The 20,459-nt window shown below is 35.4% G+C and overlaps 1 protein-coding gene across 4 annotated transcripts in view; it reads left to right on the top strand.

Annotated features, from left to right (window-relative positions):
• Nucleotides 1-20,459, top strand: part of FMN2 (formin 2) — a 154,788-nt gene that overhangs the window by 35,906 nt on the left and 98,423 nt on the right. For 2 of the 4 annotated variants that reach the window (XM_032185814.1, XM_032185815.1), the window contains 4 exons: nt 999-1,066; nt 11,438-11,470; nt 14,742-16,549; nt 17,669-17,813. In XM_032185814.1, the coding sequence (XP_032041705.1) occupies nt 999-1,066; nt 11,438-11,470; nt 14,742-16,549; nt 17,669-17,813 (2,054 nt within the window). The remainder of the gene's footprint in view (nt 1-998; nt 1,067-11,437; nt 11,471-14,741; nt 16,550-17,668; nt 17,814-20,459) is intronic. The other 2 variants (XM_032185816.1, XM_032185817.1) reach the window with 1 other exon arrangement.

Below are 20,459 nucleotides of genomic sequence, written 5' to 3' on the forward strand. Positions count from 1 at the left end.
ATACTGTCTAAAGAGTAATTAAATGGAGAAATTCTTAGATATTTATTAGGACTCTTATGAGTTATTCTGAAGTAGAAAATAATAGAAAAAGGTGCTATTGGAATGAAGTACTGCCGTCTTTCAGAATTTTGACCACAATACTAATTTACATTGAAAGTCAAATTAATGCTGTTAATGCTGTTTCTTTACACAAATGAGAGGACCATAGACTCAAAAGGTGAAGAATTAGTTTTATATCCTCAGCTTGAATGCCTCCAGTTCTGGGAAGCTATGACTGTACAGTTTCACAATAAGTGTACAGTCCCAGACTATCTTCATACTGCTAAGATGCCAGAGAGGGGGACTAATATCATTGGGATGAAATTGAGATTTCTCAAAAGGTATTTAGTCTAGTAAGGTCAACTGTCTTTCAAACAATTTTTAAAATGTGAGTTTAGATCTGTATCATTGTCTGTTTCCTAGTGGCCATCTCAAATTTTATAGTAGAACTAAGGAGGGCCTGTGGAGGATGTCAAAAAGACAACTTATCTGCCAACAGTAGTCAGCCTGTTTATGGGTTCTAGTAACCTTTTATGAACAGATACAATCTGCAGATCTTAAGGACACAGATACATCTTAATGAGGTTGGATGAGAAGAATAAGCATGAGAACTATTACTTAACTTTTTGTTGGATAAAAATAATAGAGACATAAGTAACTATTTTTCTTTGAAACAGAAATTTTGACAATTAAAGGAGTTCTTTGAAGATTTGTGGTAGGCTTCTAAGACTATGCCGTTTATTGTAGAGTCTTAATAAATACATTGCATGTTGAGATCAGACTGGCTTTATTTATATATACAACCTGCTTAATTAACTTTAGATGCATAACTTGGGAAGTGGGAGATTTAACAGTCTTCTTTTTAGTTCTATCTTATTTTCATTAAATTCTTAATATGTATTTTGAAGGATCAATGGAATCTATGTATATTGTAAAAGCTATACTTTTTTTTTTTTCAGATTCAGCGTTGAAATCTACTGTACTAGAAACAGAAAAACAATTTGTAGAAGATGTTCAGCAGGTACAGGTAAGATCTTGACAGAAGTGTTCTATCTAGCATTCTGTAAACAAAAAAAAATGGAAAAGACATACTACAGACACTTATGCAATAGCTCTTATTTATGTAATTAATTTTCAGAATGTGAACATTCAGAAACGTTCTTTAAATCTAAATTTTTATTTCAGAATACTCACATGCTCGATAGTGTATCTAGATGCAGAGATTCAAGGTACTTGCCTACCTAAGATGATTCTTGTGAGATGTTATTGTTCATTCAGAAGTAATGCTTGGTTCCAGAGGTCTGATGGTATTGCCAAGAAATAGTGATTATCTAATATAAACAGATCTTCTACTGAAGATTGTGTGAGTAATGGTGGCAGAGATTTTTTTTTCAGGGAGGGTTAGGGCTGACCGTTTTTCGCCCAACCCTCTTCTTTTACGCTAATGACTGGATGCCTCAAGCATTGCTGCATTGAGTATTTTATAAAAATGATCATTGCTTTTGTTTTGGAGGAAGAAAATAAGAAATGCCTAGTGAAATGTACTCTCTTGATTGTTAGACTTGCAAATGCAGTTCAGGTTCAAGCAGGGATTTTATGAACATGGATGGGGGAAGGAGGTATATTACCTGCATGTTTTTGTCTTACCAACAACATGTCAAGAGTTCTAGTCAGTTACCTAAGTTTTCTAATCTCCATAATTAAGAACATTTAAAGACTAGATTTTTTTTATTATTTAAACTTATATCATAAAATTATTCTGCATAGCAGTATCTTAAGTGTAAATTGTAAAATATTTGTCCCATGCATTTTTTATTTTACTTCAGTATTTTACTACTTTTCACTAGCAATATTTTTGGCTTTTTTTTAAAGCTTACTCATATATATCCAGAAAGACATTGCACATAAAAGCATATTTTATCCATATCTAGAATTTTAATTCACTATCATAAAATTATTTTTTTTTTACTGGAAATTTAATGAAAATATTTATGACTACTTTGATACTTCCCCTAAAGATTTAATTCTCTTGCTATTAGAATTAAGTTTAATCAGCAGCACTAGAACACCGCTTGGTTGCCTAAACAAATAACATTTGTTTGGTGTTTCTTCTGTCTTTAACCTATCATGTTGACTGATGAATGAATTGTATTTGCTGATGTTAGAGATCCCCATCCATCTTGCTTAATGTTTGTCTTTTACAGCAATAATGTGAACTTGTTCCATTCTGTACTATTATTCATCAATGAAGAGCAGCAATAAATGCTTTGTAAGCATGATCACCTCATTGACAAAACATCGTTTCAAGCTTTTGCTTTACTATGTCTTCATTCTGGTTTCCGTTGAAAATCAGAGTGGAAGTTACTTAATGTGAGAAACTCTCAGTGGATACAATTAAGCAGTTCATAACAGTTGAGTGTATCTATCTATCTATATAAATTTATATATATATATATATATAAAATCTACAAAGTAGAATGGTAAAAATAACTTTTCTTTCATTGCTTGTAGATGAACTTCAGTCAGTTTATTCTTGGTGTGATTTGTACTTTTTAAAAAGTGATGAAACACTATGAAATGTCTCTACTTAAGACTAAAGAGGTTTCTTGTATTCTTCATCTAGTTTGTGTACAGGTTTTCCTTCTGAAGAAAGCAAGCATTGGCTGTAGTTAGCCAAGTAGGTAATAACACAGAGGGGTTGATCTAGTGTAAAATTTGATACTGATCAACTGAGGTTACTCATAGACTTCCTTTGTACCATAAATCTTCCCTGGGAAAAGACTTTGCCCACATGAGATAAAAATAATTGGATATGGTCAATATTGACATAGAAACAAATGCAAATGTAAAATGATGCTGATAAATTATCTCGCTTATAATAAATCATTGAGTAAAAATTGCAAAAATACTTCTAAATTAAAACTCTTCTTTCTCTCTCTCTCTTTCTCTCTCTCTCCTCCCCCCCCCCCCCCCCCCCCCCCATTGATTCTGCACTTCCTCACCATTGGAAGGGCCTGTTTTTTGTATATTCTGACAATTTCCTTACCTTTATGATGTAACCTTTATGACCATAACCTTATATTTTGCAGTATAATTTCCTAAAGTTTTAAGATAGCTATCTCTGACTGAACAACGGCAAATTTTAAGAAGTCACAATTTAAAAAAAAAAAAAAAAAAAAAAAAAAAAGTGCATGGGGGTGCTTGTTTTTAGTGCAGGAGGAAAATAAGAGAAACTGGCATCCATTTCAACTCCTAGTTTTGAAATGCCAAAAATGAGCAACAAAGTCTACAAGGTCTTCTCAGAACAAACAAATTTTGGTTAGGCCTAAATTCTTTAGTGAATGAAGAAGAGAAACTCATTTAGAAACTTGAGCTTCAAACCTGATGTTGCGATTTGGCAGCTGTACTTCTGTGCAAGAGCCAAGTTCTTTTCTCTGTCACACCCCTGATCTTTTATGGTACCATTGCAATTTTCCCTACACTTTAACTCAAGTTTAGTTTGTTTTATTTTATGTGGTAGAGATGTAACACAAAGAAAAAACTTTTTCTAACTGTAAAATGAGTACGTGCAAACTAAGCCTTGTTAGTGGGACATCACAGAAACAAAACTTACAAATTGGATGACAGTCATCTAAATTCCCTGTTCTCTTATATTATTATCTTAATTATTTTAAAATTCTGTTTGTTTGTGTGTTTTTTTTTTTGGTCATTTGCAATGAGTGCCTATTCTGAGTATCACACAAATTTATAAAGAAAGCCCTGATTGCATTTATTTAAAGGTCAGCATACAGATTTAACAAATTGTTAATCATTCCATTGAAGATGACTGGTCTCTGTAATCCTATCTCAGGAGATGTGATTTTGCCAGACTGATCCAATTTCTAGTAGTTTGGTTATATGATAGTTTACACTGAGTATCTAAAGCATATTTACAGTGGAAAATTTTGCCATCAAAAAAACATTATGCCTGTAGCATTTTAAATTCAGTTGTTCATTTTGGTTTGGTTCACCTCATTTCAACCAACAAATAATCCCTCAACCAAAATAATAAGCCTTTTGGAACGCCGTGTACTTCAACAAATAGTAACAACCAGACAACATTTTGGCAGCTCTCAGGCACTAAAGACAGATTTATGCTGCATGGTCTGTTGGTGCACTTTCCAGCAATATCATAGGGAAACAATTCTAGCTTTAAAAACCTTAAATTACAGGACACTTTTTGCAATGTCGAATATACTTTCTGCTTTGAAAATATTATAATTCTAACTATTGGAGTGTTTCTGTAGAATATTTCTAACTACTACACCTTGACGACAACCCTTTTCCCTGTGTTTTATTTATTATTACTTAATGTCATTTGGAATGTTCTAATTTTGACACGTAGTAATACTGGAAAAAAAGTTTGTGTATCCTTAAACATAAATGCATAATGTGTCCGTCTAGAAATTACAAAACGTTGGATGGATTGGGGCTTACTTTTCATTTTATTATACAGTGTCATAGCTCAACTTTGTCTTGGAAACATGCATGCTGCTCAAAACTTTCATAACTGAAAGTTCAGACTGATAGATAATGTGTAGAGATAAGGTGAGGTAAAGAAGGTAAATGTAAGATTTATCTGAAATGGGGAAATTATTCTACAATCAAGAATTTTTTTTAAACCTTTATCATTTTTTTGACATGGCTCTCAAATGGCTTATCAAATATGTACAGAAAGGAAACAAAGTTTTTGTGATGCAAGAAATGATGGAAACCTGGCAGAAGACTTTACTGCTAGAGTCATAGGAACTGCACAAGTGCAAAACGTTTTACTTGGGCAGTAAGGGGGAGGCTAACCTTTGTTAAACCTCCCAGACAAATCAGATATACTCTGTCTTTTAAATGTTTTTATGCGGAAGTTTCCAATGTTATTAATGTAGATTTCTTTGCTTCTTGAAATTAGAACTTACTTTCAACTTAAACATGCTGCAATTTAAGGATTTGGTTTCTTGTATAGAAAGCCTAATAAGTGGTATTTTTTGTATTCAGGTAATAGATAAATGAACTAAACTTTTATTATATTAAGTGATTGACTAAGAGTGTCTGATATTCTATTCTCTGAGATGAGACCCCAATATAGTTTGTGAGATTATCTGTTCTTCCTCCTGTATGACCTGTAGCTGAGCTTTATGATTAAAACCCTGGCTTCTGTTAATGTCAAAATTTCTCAGGCCCTGAAGGAATGCAAGTAGAAATAATAGAAATGAGGGAAGAAGCGTTCAGAGAGCCTGGAGAATATTATAAAGAAGTCGGGCTACTCAGCCACTAGATGGCAGTTAAGTATTTTTGAAGGGACCGTGTAATGCACTACTAAGTCATGCTCAGTGGGGTCCTTAAAACACTTCGGTGAGAATACATATATATTTTTTCTTGGTCAGAAAGTGGTGGCTTTCTGGTAGCTAATAATTTAGCCTCTAAAAAGTACTTGCATTTTTTGAGCTTAAATCTGACAAAGGTTTTGTAGTTGGAGCATCTCCCAGGGCTAATGACACCAGGTCCTAAAAATAATAATAACAAAAATCCTGAAATATTGAATGTTCAGAAAGCTCTATGCTGTCATTGTTAAGGTGTTTTGTTGTTTTTTAAGACAGAAAAGTGAGCACACTTGATTGATATAATCTACAAGGCTTCTAAAAAACTTTCTATAATGATAACTTAAAAGCTTTACTGTTGAATTACCATCATATAAATAGAGGTCGATTTTATGTTAGACATATGAAATGAATAAAAAAGGTGTTTCTTCAACCATAATCCTGAATCTTTTTCATTAGTTCTGATGAGGGAGAGAAATAAAAAAAAAATAATAAAAATAAATTAAAAAAAAAAAAACAAATACAAGGTGTGATTTTGGATCAATTAATTGATACACATAGAATATAGGTCATAGACACCATATTTAAGTAAAAATAAATGGAGTCTAATACATCAAGCCTGCATGGTGGCCAAAAAAAAAAAGTCAGTTAATTCTCAGAACAAATATTATTATTAGGTATCCTGACTTCACAATACTTGGATAGACTTCCTTTGTTTTGCATGAAGGTAGTGGTTGCTTCTTTAAAAGAAATATTGGTATAATTTTCAGTGAAGCAATAAAGCACCCTTTTGCACTCTTCCTCCTGGTGAGACTAAAAATTGTTTTGTTCTAATCTTTCTTCTTAATGTTCATGTCAAGATGAAGTTTTACTTGTACACTCATTTCAGTTTGAAAATTTCTTTATTCTGTTTTTCCTCTTTGAGTTGTTTACTACCTCAGTTACATCTCTGAAGTAATATAAAGATCATAGAATAATTTAGAGCTGAATAGACATTAGGAGGTCATGTTGTTCAATCCCTTCCCCACCAGCACCCTCCCCCAAGCAAGGCTAGCTTAGATATTTGGTCATGTTTCTCAGGACTTTGCTCATCTCCAAAGATGAATCTGTGGTATTCCTGATATGTACTTCCTGCTTTGCCTAGTCAGTGGTGGAATGATAGACTTTCTTTATGATTACCTGCTACATTTCTGATGTGATGGTTTATCTTAACAGATAAACCTTTTATCTTCTTATGCTTAAGAACAGTTGAAAATGTGTGGTCTAAAAGCACATGTTCTAGAACTAAAAATAAATATTATAGATTCCTAGTTCAAATACTGTGTATTTACAGGTGTTGATTAAAATAATTATCAGGAAACTGCTGGTCAGCTTCAAGTGCTTCATCCGATCTCAAGACAGACAGACTTATGAGAATCTGGTAGAGCAGAATATAATTTTACATAAATAATGAACCTCCTGCACTTTCCAGTTTGACTATGCTTTATACTCAAAACCAGAGTTCTTTTTCTTTTTGAGTACAACTTCTTTGAAAAGTAGCACCAACCTTAAAGTTCTGGAACTAATAATGTCTGATATGTGGGGTTGCAAATTCTATACAATGGAAGTTGATCAGGATTTACAGACAGTTCTGGACTTACAGTTATCACGATAACAAGGAGAAATGAATTAAAATGAGGTTTACTTATTTTTACCAGAGAGACCTCATCCAGTTAAAATTGGGCCATGATCTAAAGATTAAATTCTTTTACTTCTGTCAGCATTAGAGATCAGGTGTTACTTCACAATTATATAGAATCTGAGAATTTCCATTGGACCCTATTTTGTATGGAAGAGAGATCGGAAATTTTCTTCAAAAAATTAATATATCTTTAGTTTATACATATCCAGATTGAGTTTTTAAAATGACCATACCCAAATGAGAATTCAAAAGTAAAGTTAAGAAGAATATTACTTATATCTACTCTTTGTATATGAAACAGAACTTTTTGACTGATTTTTTAAAATCAAAACAGTTATTTTCTCTATTTTAAGCTGGCATAAGTAACAATAGTAATATCACTTTCTTCTGTTTGTACATACATGTTTTTTACTTTTTACAGTTTTTACTTAAGCTCTCAAAACATAAAACTCACCTCTGATCATTTGATTTGTGATGTATTTTATTTAACGTTATCCCACCAAAAATGATACATCTTTGCTTTTCAACTTTCAAAGTGTTAGAAAAGCTGACTGGCCTTCAGCCTCTACCTTCAGCTCATTTGTGAATACATTTGTGAAGACTGGTTCCTTCTCCCCACACTTTTTCTTTAGTGAGTAGCAGGCTCATATTTCAGGGTCATGAAGACTATTCTTCCACTTCTACAAAGATTTATTCTTACTGTGGGTACTTTTTGCTGGTTATTCCCTGCTGGAAGCCTGAAACAAAAGCAACATGTGAACCTCCCATTTTGTGGTCTGGCTGAACTTTTGGATAAGAGTCGTGCACTGTGTAGAAGTATCAAACTCCAGGCAGTTACCTATCAGTATATGCCAAAGTTCACCTGGAAAAGCATCTTTTTTTTTTTTTTTTTTTCCTCTCCAATACCACACCATCAGAGGAAGAAATTACAGACATTGTGAGTCCTCCAAATTTATGTTAAATTAATATTTGTTTTTAGGCAATAAAATTCTTTCTGTTATTTCTAACATAAAAACTAATTTAGTTGCTCTAAATAAAGAATACAGAAATAATAGAACGAGGTAGTTTTCACAGTGGCAACTTTCCAGAATACTGGTCCATTTCAATTTGAACTGAAAAAACAAGGAAAAGCCTAGTCTAGAACAGTTCAAATCCTTTCTCTAGTATGCCAATGTAGTCTAAAATGTAGTCATACCTCTGTTCAAGGTATGCCAGATTTAATTGTGGAGATGGATGATTTTCTTGGCATCAATACATGGGAAATCTTTTAGATTTGTTAAAATACTGTAGTGGGGGAAAAAAAAAAAAAAAAAAAAAAAGATAGTCAAGAGAAGAAAGGAAATGTTTTGCCACATGAAAATAAATCCAGATCAGTTTTATCTCAACTTTTAAAGAAATCCTTGACACTTAAGGTACCTGCTGCTTATTGAATTGCTGTTATAGGTGGCTAGGTTTCAATTATCTCTTCATCTGCTGAAAGACCTGAGTGTAACTAATTCTATTATAGCAGTCTATGATTAATGGCAGAGCACCTACAGAGGCAGCAGAAATAGGCATAATAAGGTTATATCAAAACTAAGAAAGGTAAGTTCCTCCCTCCCCCACCTTATCATTTATGCACTTTTTTTTTTTTTTTACACTGTGGTGAGTGACAGAACACGTAAAATGGAATAATAAAAACTAGATGGAGGGGTTGGAGGGGTAAAACCTTCTTGAAGTCTTTGTTTATGGCTGCACTTTTCCACGCTTCTCTAATAATGACATCTCAAATATTCTAGAAGAGAAACCTTCAAGGTTTGAGGGTTTTTTTGTGTTAATGCAGTTTTTGTTTAAATTTCTATTTCATTTTAAATAAAGCAGAACCAAAAGTTCCTGGGAAGTCAGGCAGAAAAATGCTATTTGTGCTGACTAAAAATAATATTATGTAAGAAGACAGTAGTTATACTTCACTGCTGTCTAGCTTCTAGGGTAGTCAGTGGTTCTGTGAAATTTTTATCTTTTGTCTTCAGTCTACAAAACCTTTTCTGAGGTTCCTATTGTAGCAGATATTGGGGATAACCTATGGTCATATTTCACCTCAGTTAAGAGCATTATGACTTTACAGAGAGAAAATTCTGCAGTTTTTCAACCTTTGTTGTATCTTATGTTTCTTGACTAAAAACAGGAACTGAAAAGAAATGGAGTCTTATTCTCTGAAGTGTGCTTAGTCCAGGGATAAGACATTCAAATAACTGCTCAGGAACAGAAGTTTTAAGAAATTGTCTGAGAAGAAACTTTGGAACTTTTCTTCTGGTCACCAGCTTTAGAAGTTGGCATTTGTAATGCATACATCTTTGGTAACATCCTTGCTCCTCACTGATCCATTTGCTTAACTGAACTGTTTGAATTGCAATAGTTATTGATTTCTGCATTATTTTTTTTTTTAACATCTGTGATAGGATACGAGAACTTCTCAGCTTGTTAGACATGTTGTGTCTTTTTAGTTTAGGAAGAGTTAAATAGGCCCAATGCCAGTTCAGTGTGAACTGGTGTAATTCACTGGTTGCAGTATGTCACTTGTGTCACTGTGTGGGAGATTAGCTGAAATCCACCAATTAAAGTTTATCCTTTCAGGAAGGGCAGAGCATTGCACTTCCTTTCCAGGGCTTGCTTGTTCAACACTGTCTTGGGGAGCTGCACATCATGTTGCATTGTGGTTGTAGGAAGAAACATGGAGCATAGCTGAAATTGTTCTGAAAACATATATTTGTCCCTATATACACACCTTCAGTATAATAAAAACTTCTTGAAATCAAGCTTTGTTATAGTAGTCTAAGGAATAAACTGGTATCCAATCCTAATTCTGCTCCTTCGGCAGTTTTCCCTGAAGTCATTGGCATGTTTGTCAGCTTTTGACTGAATTTCTACAACTGTAAAACCCATGTTGCAATGGGTTTTGAGGATTAAGTGAAATGAGAGAATAAATTAGATGGGTGCTGAGTTGTTTGAATGCAAATCAAGTGACCGTCAATACTTCTCATTTGACAATAGCTGTAGCACTGAGAATTCCTGCTTGTATTATGTCTCCTTTCATTAAGGCTGGTTTGCAGATTCAAGAAATACCTTTGAAAATGAGTTATCTTTAGAGAATACTAAGCAGATACTATTTTTTTCAGTTATTTTTTGTTTACCACGACGCTAATTTGTGCCCTTCTGTGAGCGAATGCACTAAAAAAAAAAAAAAAAAAAAAAAAAAAAAAAAAACACAAACAAAACAAACAAACAAAAAAACTTCTTTTGCATAGAAAAGAACCTTTTATTAACTGGGTGGTTGGAAGGAGTATCCTTCCATGTAAGTGGGTGCTGCTAGTGCCACGTTCTGACTTACGGGAAGAAACTAATGGATCTTTGACTTTGCCATCTTAGTCCTACTTAAGTGTGTGCTGGTATTTCATGTGCATGCTTGCAGTCAAGTAGCAACACAGTTAATGTCTTTCAGGAAACAAACAGTAATGACAAAAAACGGGGAAAAAAATAGTGTCAACATATCATCTAAATATGAATTCCAGCCAGAGAGGAAATTCCATGACACTAACTGACAAATTGCTGAAAATGATCAAATCACTGATGCAACTTCTAATAGGCATTAACTTCTAAAATTAAATTATAATGTGCCTATTTTCAGATATTCCAAAAATTCCATTAAGAATTGCCATCCTGTTTATTTTTCCACAGAGAAAAACACTATGGCTGTTCATAAAGTATATAATTGAATGCAATTTTTATATATGATATATTCAATATATTTATATTATCCAATACCAATATATACATATATAGTCTAGGGGTAACTTACACAGATTTTTTTATATTTTTATTTTTTTGCCTGGAAATTCAGTCATGGAAGGGTTTGTAGGTTTCAGACACTCACCTAATAAATCTGACTCACTAGAAGAGGTAGCTGTGATCTGAACTTCTAAAATTTTTAAGATCTTGGACGTGTTCTATCTACATAGATCAGCTTTTATGCTGGACATCTGATGCACATACGTGGAAAACATGACAAAATTGGAATGAGTTGGAATGAGCACAGGCTTTTTGTACATGTGCAAATTCAAATATACAACCTTTACACAATAAAACAGATCTGTTCGATACTGTACACAGACAAGTCTATCAGTAAAACACAAGCACTATCAGGCCAGCAGTCCCAGATGCATTCAAATCATTGAACATGGAATGTGTACAGCTTGTTTGAGAAATGCTGGGCACCGTGCTATAGCCATGCACCTGTAGATGTTTATATTTTTTCCCTACTCACGACTTTCACACAAGTCACCTGGATAAAGCAAGGCTTAAGCTTCCACCTTTCTTTCTTTCTTTACAGAAAGAAGACTGTTCCACAGTACCTGGGTCCTGGGTAAGAACTCTAGGCAAGACAGAGTTCCCACATATTTCTTTTAAACCCCGTAGGTTTCTGCAGTGGAATTGTCCTTTGGATTAAAAGTGAACCTTATTTTCATGATGTGCATTTTTTCATTCAATATTCATATCAACAGCTTGTATATTGAAAATTAAGTCCTCCCTTGCTTGTTCTTCTAAGAGAACTGTCTAAGTTTCATTTCTGATCACTCATGGGTTTTATTTTTGTGTTTGTCTTTTAAGTTTCTTTTCTTGTTGAAGATAGTGGAAACTTGCAATGGCTTATGTTTGTTTGATAAAACCATTTCTGAGGGTTAAAACAAAATAACTTTGGAGAAAGATTTTAAACTTGGAGGAAAGGAAGAAATCTAATGAATCTAATCTGAGGGCATCTTAAAAGGCAAAGTGTAAAATACCTTTTTCCACCTAAAATAACTACTGAAGCTTATAAATATGGGTATTGTTTTTGAACCAAGTGAATTTTGGTTCAATGCAGTATGCAGCTCTTTCTGGATAAGTTTCTCAGCATTCATAGCAAAGTCTTGTGTTTATAACATGCTGTCTTTGTGAAAACCTGGATGTATTGGTGACTCTTACGTAACAACATAACAGTAAATTCGCCAAGTTGTTTGAAATACTGTGTCACAAGGGCAGTGGAAAAATAGTGTTTTAAAACATGGAGTCAAAAGTTACTTTAGTTCATCAAGACTTTTTTTCTTGTCTTCAGTTGCTTAATAATATCACTTCATAGCCTTTTTTTTTTTTTTTTTTAACTTTAAAAATACCTCTTTTCTCAAAAGAAGTTTGGTCTACAAGAATACATTGTCTTGTAAAACATTAAATCCTAGATTTTTCCTGTAGTTCAGGTATCATTTCAGAATTCAAGGATCACCTTTTGTTCTTGTGAAAACAATCCAATCACCTGAATAAATGATTTTTTTTTAAAACAGTGAACTCTTCCGAGATCAGCTATCACTAAGGTAACTCTTCAGGACCATTTATTATTGTCTAATCCTGTTGGCTATGCTTTGTTTACAGCAGAAAGTGATTCCCCACTTCACATAAATTGAAAAGTTGTATCTGTCACAAAAGTGTTGGTAGATCGTTCTTTCAATTAAAAATGGGAGCTTGAGAGTCCAGGGAAACCAGAGTTGTTCTCAAACTGAAAATTACCATTTAGCCTTAGTAATCCTAGAAACAAATTTCCTTTGATAATGTTGCTTGTTGAAGAACTGATAGGTCTTAGTACTGTATTTGCAGGTGACTGGGAGGGGGGATACCAGAAGGTGAAACAAAAAGATAGTATTATATTCGCTTTTTCTTTCATAATGAATTTCTTCAACAAAAGAGTTGCTTCTACAAAACAGTGAGCTATTAACAGAATCTGAATGCACCCTGAGCACTCTGTAGTGGAAATGTCTTTTTCAGCCTTTTTTCCTTGTTATAATATTGTGTGCAAATGTCTGCTGTATTCATTCCTTCACTATTCATCAAAAGCCTTTTTGGATGTCTGGTTTGCATTTCTATTCAAAGTTTGCGAGGGAGAACTAGTTATAATCTATAACTTGCAGTGCAAACTATGATTCCAGAAAGTTCAGTAACATAGGGGACTGTAAATTTTGATAAAGTGGCTTCAGCATCACATAATAATTGGTTTAGTCTAATAGATAAATAAAAAAACAAACAAACAAACAAAAAAAAAAACACACAAAACAAACAAACAAAAAAACCTTTTGGGATTGCCTGAAGATAGCTGAAAAACTAAGATAAACATGAAATTGAAATGTTATGTTTAAGAACCAATTCTGCGCAGAAACAATTTAAGTATTAATGAACATACATTTTATTAATAGTCCCCAGCTGGAAATTAAACTTCATTTACAAGAAAGAAAATTGACTTTTAAATGTTTCATGTGTCAAAGGATGAGATGAAAAACATCTTCCTGAAACAAATCAAGGCAATTAGTATACCAGGTATCATATGTTTATTTGTAGGCTTCTTTACAAGACTTGAGAAATCTGAATATTTGAAAGATTACCCATAAAGTAAGCCTACAGTCTCATCCATGAAGTTTGGTTTTGTAAAAGGAGGAAAAAAAGCACTAAACTGTTTTGACATAACAATTTGGGAAACCCGTTGGATGAAAAACTTAATCTAAGTGCTTGAACTGATGATGATGGTGACCTCTGCTCCAAATCTTAAAACAAACAAACAAACAAACAAAAAAAAAAAAAAAACACACAATAAAAAGTAAATGGATGTAACTAGAAAAAAAAAATCTTTTTTAGAAGACTTGGTATTGTAATGTCACTTCTATTCTATATCCTGACCAACTTTCCTAAATAAGCACTAATGGCAATTTCTGGTCTAAGTTGCTTCTTTTGCCATCTTTATGATAAAGAACATACTGATTGAATTTATTTTTTTAACTGATATTTATTTTAGAAGGAAGGAATTACTGTGTTGTTTAAGGCTCATGCTTTCTCTACTCAATCTACAGTAGGCAGGATCAGATATTTCAGAGAAAGATATGAAAAATGTGGAAGCTGACAATTACAGAATAACTATTACAGACAGAAAGCTCTTTCTGATGATACTCGTTCACAGTTTGTTACTTGGCAGAGAAGTTTCAAATTTTAGGTGGGAGGAAAGTTCTCACCTGATTTTGTCTTACTTCTTTCCTTCCTAAGCATCTGGTTGGAGAAAAGTATTGTTATCCTGTTCTGAGATTAGCTGCTTTCAAGAGGTTCTGCATGCCTAATCTGTATTTTATCATTAACGTATATGTATTGAAATCTAGCAGTCAGTTGTATGTTGAGTCTGTTATGCACAGTCCATGCCTTTGAAGAAACATGTATTTTCAGTTAACTGAATTTAAGTATTGCAGTGCCCTTCCCACCATCATAGCTGTATATCCAGGTGTACGCACACTCTTACAGTACTAATATTCAATGTTTGATTGTTGTTTTTTTTTTTGGTCATGGTTATGTGGGGAGAGGGATTGCTCTGGATTTTTAAGTGTAATCACAGTCCAAAACATATTCTTGCTGATGTGATGGTAGTTTCATTCTGAAGCAAGTCATTTTCCTGAAATGTCTTCATATGCTGTAAAATGCAGCTAGCCAAAATATATTTTTTTAAAGGCTTGTTATAACTGGCTTATTTCTGAAGCTCTGGAATACCAATATTCTTGAAGCATATTTTATTTTTTATATAGTGACAAATGTTATCTGATTTGTGTTGATTGCATGTTTATTTTCTCTTAAAGGATGATTTTGAGGTGAAATCAGAGGAGCGTGCCAGTGTCATCCAACAGCTTGAACAAACTATTGAGGATCTGAGGACCAAAATTGCAGAACTAGAGAAACAGTTCCCTGCTACAGAAGTACAGCCTGCTGGAAGGGAGCAGGAAAATGAGCATGCATACACTGTGTGCAGGGAACTTAGTATTGTGAATCTTCAAACAAACAGAGAGGAGTATGTGCCCAGAATAGTGTCACAAGCAAGATCTGTACAAACATCACCAATAGAAGATTATTTAACACACACAATGCCTTCAGCCAATGCACTGCCACAGCCCCCCTCACCACTGTACTTGGAAGGGGGCAAAAGTGCAGAGCCAACAGAGAACTTGCCAGCTCTAGAATTACAGCCCACGTTTTGTTCTGAAATCTCCTTAATTCTGTCTCCGAAGCTAATCTCGGTGCCACTGGATGGAAGCCAATCAGTACAGACTACGTCACAGTCGCCTCTTCCAGGACCCAAAGTTAATTTGTCCCTTGCATTTGAAGGAGAGACTAAATTTTCATCTGCTCATCAGCCTCTAAGTACTGGAAATGTGACTTGTAGTGAACATCCCCTTTCTTTGCCCCCAGAGCCCACGTGTAGCATTCCCCCATCACTATCAGGCACTGAACTTGCTGCTCCTGTAACTGGAGTGCATGGTCCTTCCATCACTGCTCTCATGCCTGTGGCAGAAGTACCACCCCCACCACCTCTGCCTGGCGCAGGACTTCCTCCATCTCTTCCTGGTCCAGCAATGCCACACCTGGATCACTCTTTGCCAGGCATCATGATACCACCCCCACAGCTGCTGCCTCCTCCTTCACCTCTGCCAAGTGGGGAGATAGCGTGTCCTCCAGCTCTCCCTCTTCCATGTACTGGAGTCCCACCACCACCACCTCTACCACCACCTCTGCTGGGAGCAGGAGTCCCACTCCCTCCTCCCAGTTGGGGCATCCTTCCTCCTCCTCCTCCACCACCACCTTTACCTGGGACTGTTATCCCTCCCCAACCCCCTCCTCTGCCTGGTCTGGGAATGTCAACACTACCCACAGCACCACCTCTGCCTGGAGCAGGAGTTCCACTGCTTCCCCCACCTCTACCCAGAGGGGACATCCCAGCCCCTTCTCCTCTGCCGCCACCTCTGCCTGGTGCGGGTGCCCCTCCGCCACCCCCTCCGCCACCTCTGCCTGGTGCGGGTGCCCCTCCGCCACCCCCTCCGCCGCCTCTGCCTGGTGCGGGTGCCCCTCCGCCACCCCCTCCGCCACCTCTGCCTGGTGCGGGTGCCCCTCCGCCACCCCCTCCGCCACCTCTGCCTGGTGCGGGTGCCCCTCCGCCACCCCCTCCGCCACCTCTGCCTGGTGCGGGTGCCCCTCCGCCACCCCCTCCGCCACCTCTGCCTGGTGCGGGTGCCCCTCCGCCACCTCTGCCTGGTGCGGGTGCCCCTCCGCCACCCCCTCCGCCACCTCTGCCTGGTGCAGGTATTGCCCCTCCACCACCTCCTCCACCTCTGCCTGGTGCAGGAGTCCCTCCACCACCACCTCCTTTACCTGGTTTGGGGATGCCACCTCTAGCTCCACCACCTTTGCCTGGAGAAGCACCACCACTTCCACCACCAGTCCAAGGCATTGCCTATCCATCAGTCCAAGTCGGTGGATTTCTTCCTCCTCCTTTACCATCTGGTTTATTTGCAATGGGGATGAATCAGGAGAAAGGGAGCAGAAAACATGTAATAGAACCTTCTCGACCAATGAAGCCTCTTTACTGGACGAGAATTCAGCTCCACAGTAAAAGGTAAATTATATAATTGTGGAGAGGGTGTTCGTTTCGCTTTAAGACTGTCCTGGTGGTGTCATAAGCAAAATGATTTATTTACCACTGTGCAGGCCTTTGGGAGCCTTGGGGCAAGCAGAATTTTATTTGTAGTTGGGTATTTAAACAGGGTACCTATTCTATTTATAAGTGCAGAAATTCTGAGTAATATTATTTACACATGAAAGCTCTTTGAAGGCAGTTCTCAGCTGTCCTTTGGAGTTGCATACCATGTGTTAATCAGAAATCCTAAGGTGGCTGTATGCCACTAAGTTTCCATGAATTATTTTCTAAAGAGTTGTACTTGTGCATCCCTCAGCTTTCAAGACAGATTTGGTCTCTCTCTTGAGCAAGAGAGAATAAGTTTTGGTAGTGTTTTTCCTTCAAATGAATGTAAACTGAACAGTTTTCTTTTTTTTAGTTTCCTTTGTATGGAGACCTAGAAACCCTTCTTTTTCCACATTGCATATTTAGTAGCCAGATTCAAACTGCAGTTTTTTTTCTTTTTTCTCTCTTTTTCTTTTCTTTTTTCTCTTTTCTTTTTTTCTCTTTTCTGTTTTTCTCTTTTCTTGCAGCATAAAGCTACTTTTGTAGCTCTTTTAGTTGATATAACACTGTAATATGTGGGTTTGGTTGTTGGTGAGTTTTGTTTGTTTGTGAAGTATTATTTCTGGTCATGAAAAAGTGTTTCCTTATTAATCTTTCCTTTGTCTCTGAGTATTGACTGTACAATCCTTCTGCTGTTATTCCTTAACGATGAACTTCTTTCTTTTCAAGTTTTTCTTGCCACTGTCACAAAGGTGATCTGCAGATAACTGTCCATTTCTATTCTTCTGTGTGCTTGTCTTTATAACCTATATACAGCCTGTTTATATTCCTGTGTATGTGAAATGGGTGAAGATAAATGAGTCTGACTCTTTTTTTGGTGAACAAAAAAGAAAATGAAGTATGGGGAGAATCAACAGTATGTCTTATCAAAATATTGCTAGTAGAAGTTAGGCAACAACGTGTAAACTGCTGCTATTTTATTTTCTTCATTCCACCATTTATGACTTTATTTAGTTTGACACTGCCCTACATAGGTCTTTTGCTTAACTTTAGAGATTCTAGTGCTTCACTTGTGTGGGAAAAAATTGAAGAACCTTCCATAGATTATCATGAGTTTGAAGAACTGTTTTCTAAAACAGCTGTTAAAGAGAGGAAGAAACCTATTTCGGACACCATTACAAAAACAAAGACTAAACAAGTGAGTACTCATTTAATTTCAGATCTTTTCTAGGCTAGCTATTACACAATGACAGAATTTTGCATGCAGCTGAGATAAATTTTACATGGATTGAAATTGTTAACACACACACACACACATATATATATATAAAGAGAAATAAAAGGAGAGAATGGAGGATGCATTTCTAAGCTTATGTCTGTTAACTAATCATTTCTTTTTTGTTAATTAATTTCAAGTATGTGTTCATTCTTTAAAAATCTGTGCTTTACCTGGTTTAAAATTATCTACTTCAAAACTATTAAAAATAGGTGGTGCAAATATGATGCTTTGAAATTGACTACACATGTGCAGTATATAAATTATTCTGAAGAATTTTATAAATTAAATAATGTAACGGTTGCATACAAATTACCATGACTTCAGAGGAAAATGTTTAAGAATCGAAGTCCTGATGTTGCACCAATCATAATAGTTGTTTGTGTGAGTGTGTTTATATAGTGAATATGAAGTTTACCCATATGAATATGAAAAACACAAGAAAATCTAATATTAAACCATTTTTTGAAAGATATACAAAAAATAAAAATAGAAATATTTTAAATGTGAAAGCTAAACCCCACGGTAAAATTACTGAATCTAAATCTTTATTTAACTAAATAGAAGGCTCTAATCTTGGTATCCATGTCCCAACCAAGTCGTGGTGATATGATCAGTAATTCACAATTAAAATTTCAGGCTATAAAGGAGGTTTGTTTTGTTTTGTTTTTCTAAAATCTTTAATGGTGGTTAAAATTATTGTTTTTACATCTTCATTTGTCTGAAATCAGTTCAAGACTAGGCTGCTCTTTCTATCATTATTTCCACGCGTTTTAATGCTTTATGAGATTTTTTTATTTTATTTTTCCCCGCACACAATGTGCAGTGGTACTCTTCAGAATCTCAATGCGGTTGTGCAGTACATCTTATGTTTGAATATGACCTCTACACCTAGTGGCTCTGGAGATATTATCCCTCACATGCACCCTTTGGTCAGCAGTATAAACACGCAGGTGCTCTTTACTGTGTTGGCAACCTCCTGCAGGCAATAGAACTTGTAGTGAGGTTCGGATTATTGTGCTAGTGTGCTGGATAAAACCTTCACCTTGATGGATGGGCAGGATAGCACAGCCACATGTGATGTATCTGTGTACTACACTAGATTCTGCTAACTGGGATGGGAATAAAGGTAATGGAGTAACCTCTATTGTAAAGGTAGCAGGTTACAGCTTCTATCTCCCTGTCCTGCAACAAATCTCCCATGTGTAAGATCTTTGCTCTTCCCACCAGTAAAAGCCACTTTTCGTGGTCATTCTTAATTAAATCATTGATACCTCTTTAAACTTAAAAAGAAAAAAAAAAAAAAAAAAGCAATAGAGGGAAGTGCAAAAGAACGTGATGCTTTGTCTATAAATTGTCAATTTATTCACATTTCATGAGGTTTGGTGATGCAAATCTCTAAACATAATAGAAATTATGTTTATGTTTAAATTTTATTTAATTCTGTGGCATAAACAGTTGTGAAGATAGAAATTATGAATAAACATTACATATTTATTTTAATACTAGCACTTTTTTAGTGAAATGACAGAAATACTGTCAATAAATAAAATGCAGATAAAACTAAATGAAAATGACTGTTCTATATGTTTTTGAAAAAACAAGTTGTTTATGACAGAAATTTCAATGCAAAAGTTTAAGGCAATCTAAGTAGTTGCCATAACCTGGACCATACATTCCTGTGGGCTACCTAAATTGACAAAAAAAAGTCTTCCATGTGTTTCTCTTCGTCTGTTGATCAAACAAATGCTTACCAAATGAGAGAGAAATTGCCTAATGGAGAAGTCCAATTTGTTGAATGATAGTATTTGGTTAAAAAGTTCAACTGGATAGATAACCAAATGTGCTGTTTCTAGCACAAAAAGGCATCACATGCTTTCGTTAGAACTACTGTTAGAACTAGTATCTGTTGCAGATGTCAAAGTTCAATTTTCTTGTGTGTTAATACAGTTTGGGCTTTTCATAACATTGATGTAAGAAAATTAAAGTAGAACAACTTCAAATATGCATACATATTCTATGAATGCACTCTCAGTAGTTTGGAATGCAGGCCTTCATTTCTGAAATTCTCTTCATTTATACTGCAATAAACACTTGGATAATGAAGTCCATCCATGTTTAGCAGAAGAAACAGGTTTCTTTGGGGGGAAAGCATGTTTGTAATTCCACAAGTATGTTTTTATAGAAAGCACCAAGTGCTGCTTAAGTGGTTACTGACTTACATAGATTCTATGATAGTTATGGGTGTTGTAAAGATCTTACAAATGGTGTTTCTGTAGTGATTTTTACAGGGAAGCATTATGCAAGGCAGATGTATTCTGTCACCTGTTGAGCTGCAGAACAGCACAGTGCAGAACAGAACTGGGATCCACAAAGCTTACTGTACTTTTTACCAGAGAAGTTCTAGTTTGGCAATCTTTTTTTTCCTTATGTTAATATGTGGGTATGCTGAGTGGATGTATTGCTTATATGTATTGAATGTAAAATTATAGCTAAACTGGAAATAGTTATCAGGAAAAAAAATGCCCAAATAACTTTCAAATGTATAAAATATTTGGTACTCTATAT

The sequence above is a fragment of the Aythya fuligula genome, chromosome 3, assembly GCF_009819795.1.
Source record: "Aythya fuligula isolate bAytFul2 chromosome 3, bAytFul2.pri, whole genome shotgun sequence".
Classification (NCBI taxonomy): domain Eukaryota; kingdom Metazoa; phylum Chordata; class Aves; order Anseriformes; family Anatidae; genus Aythya; species Aythya fuligula.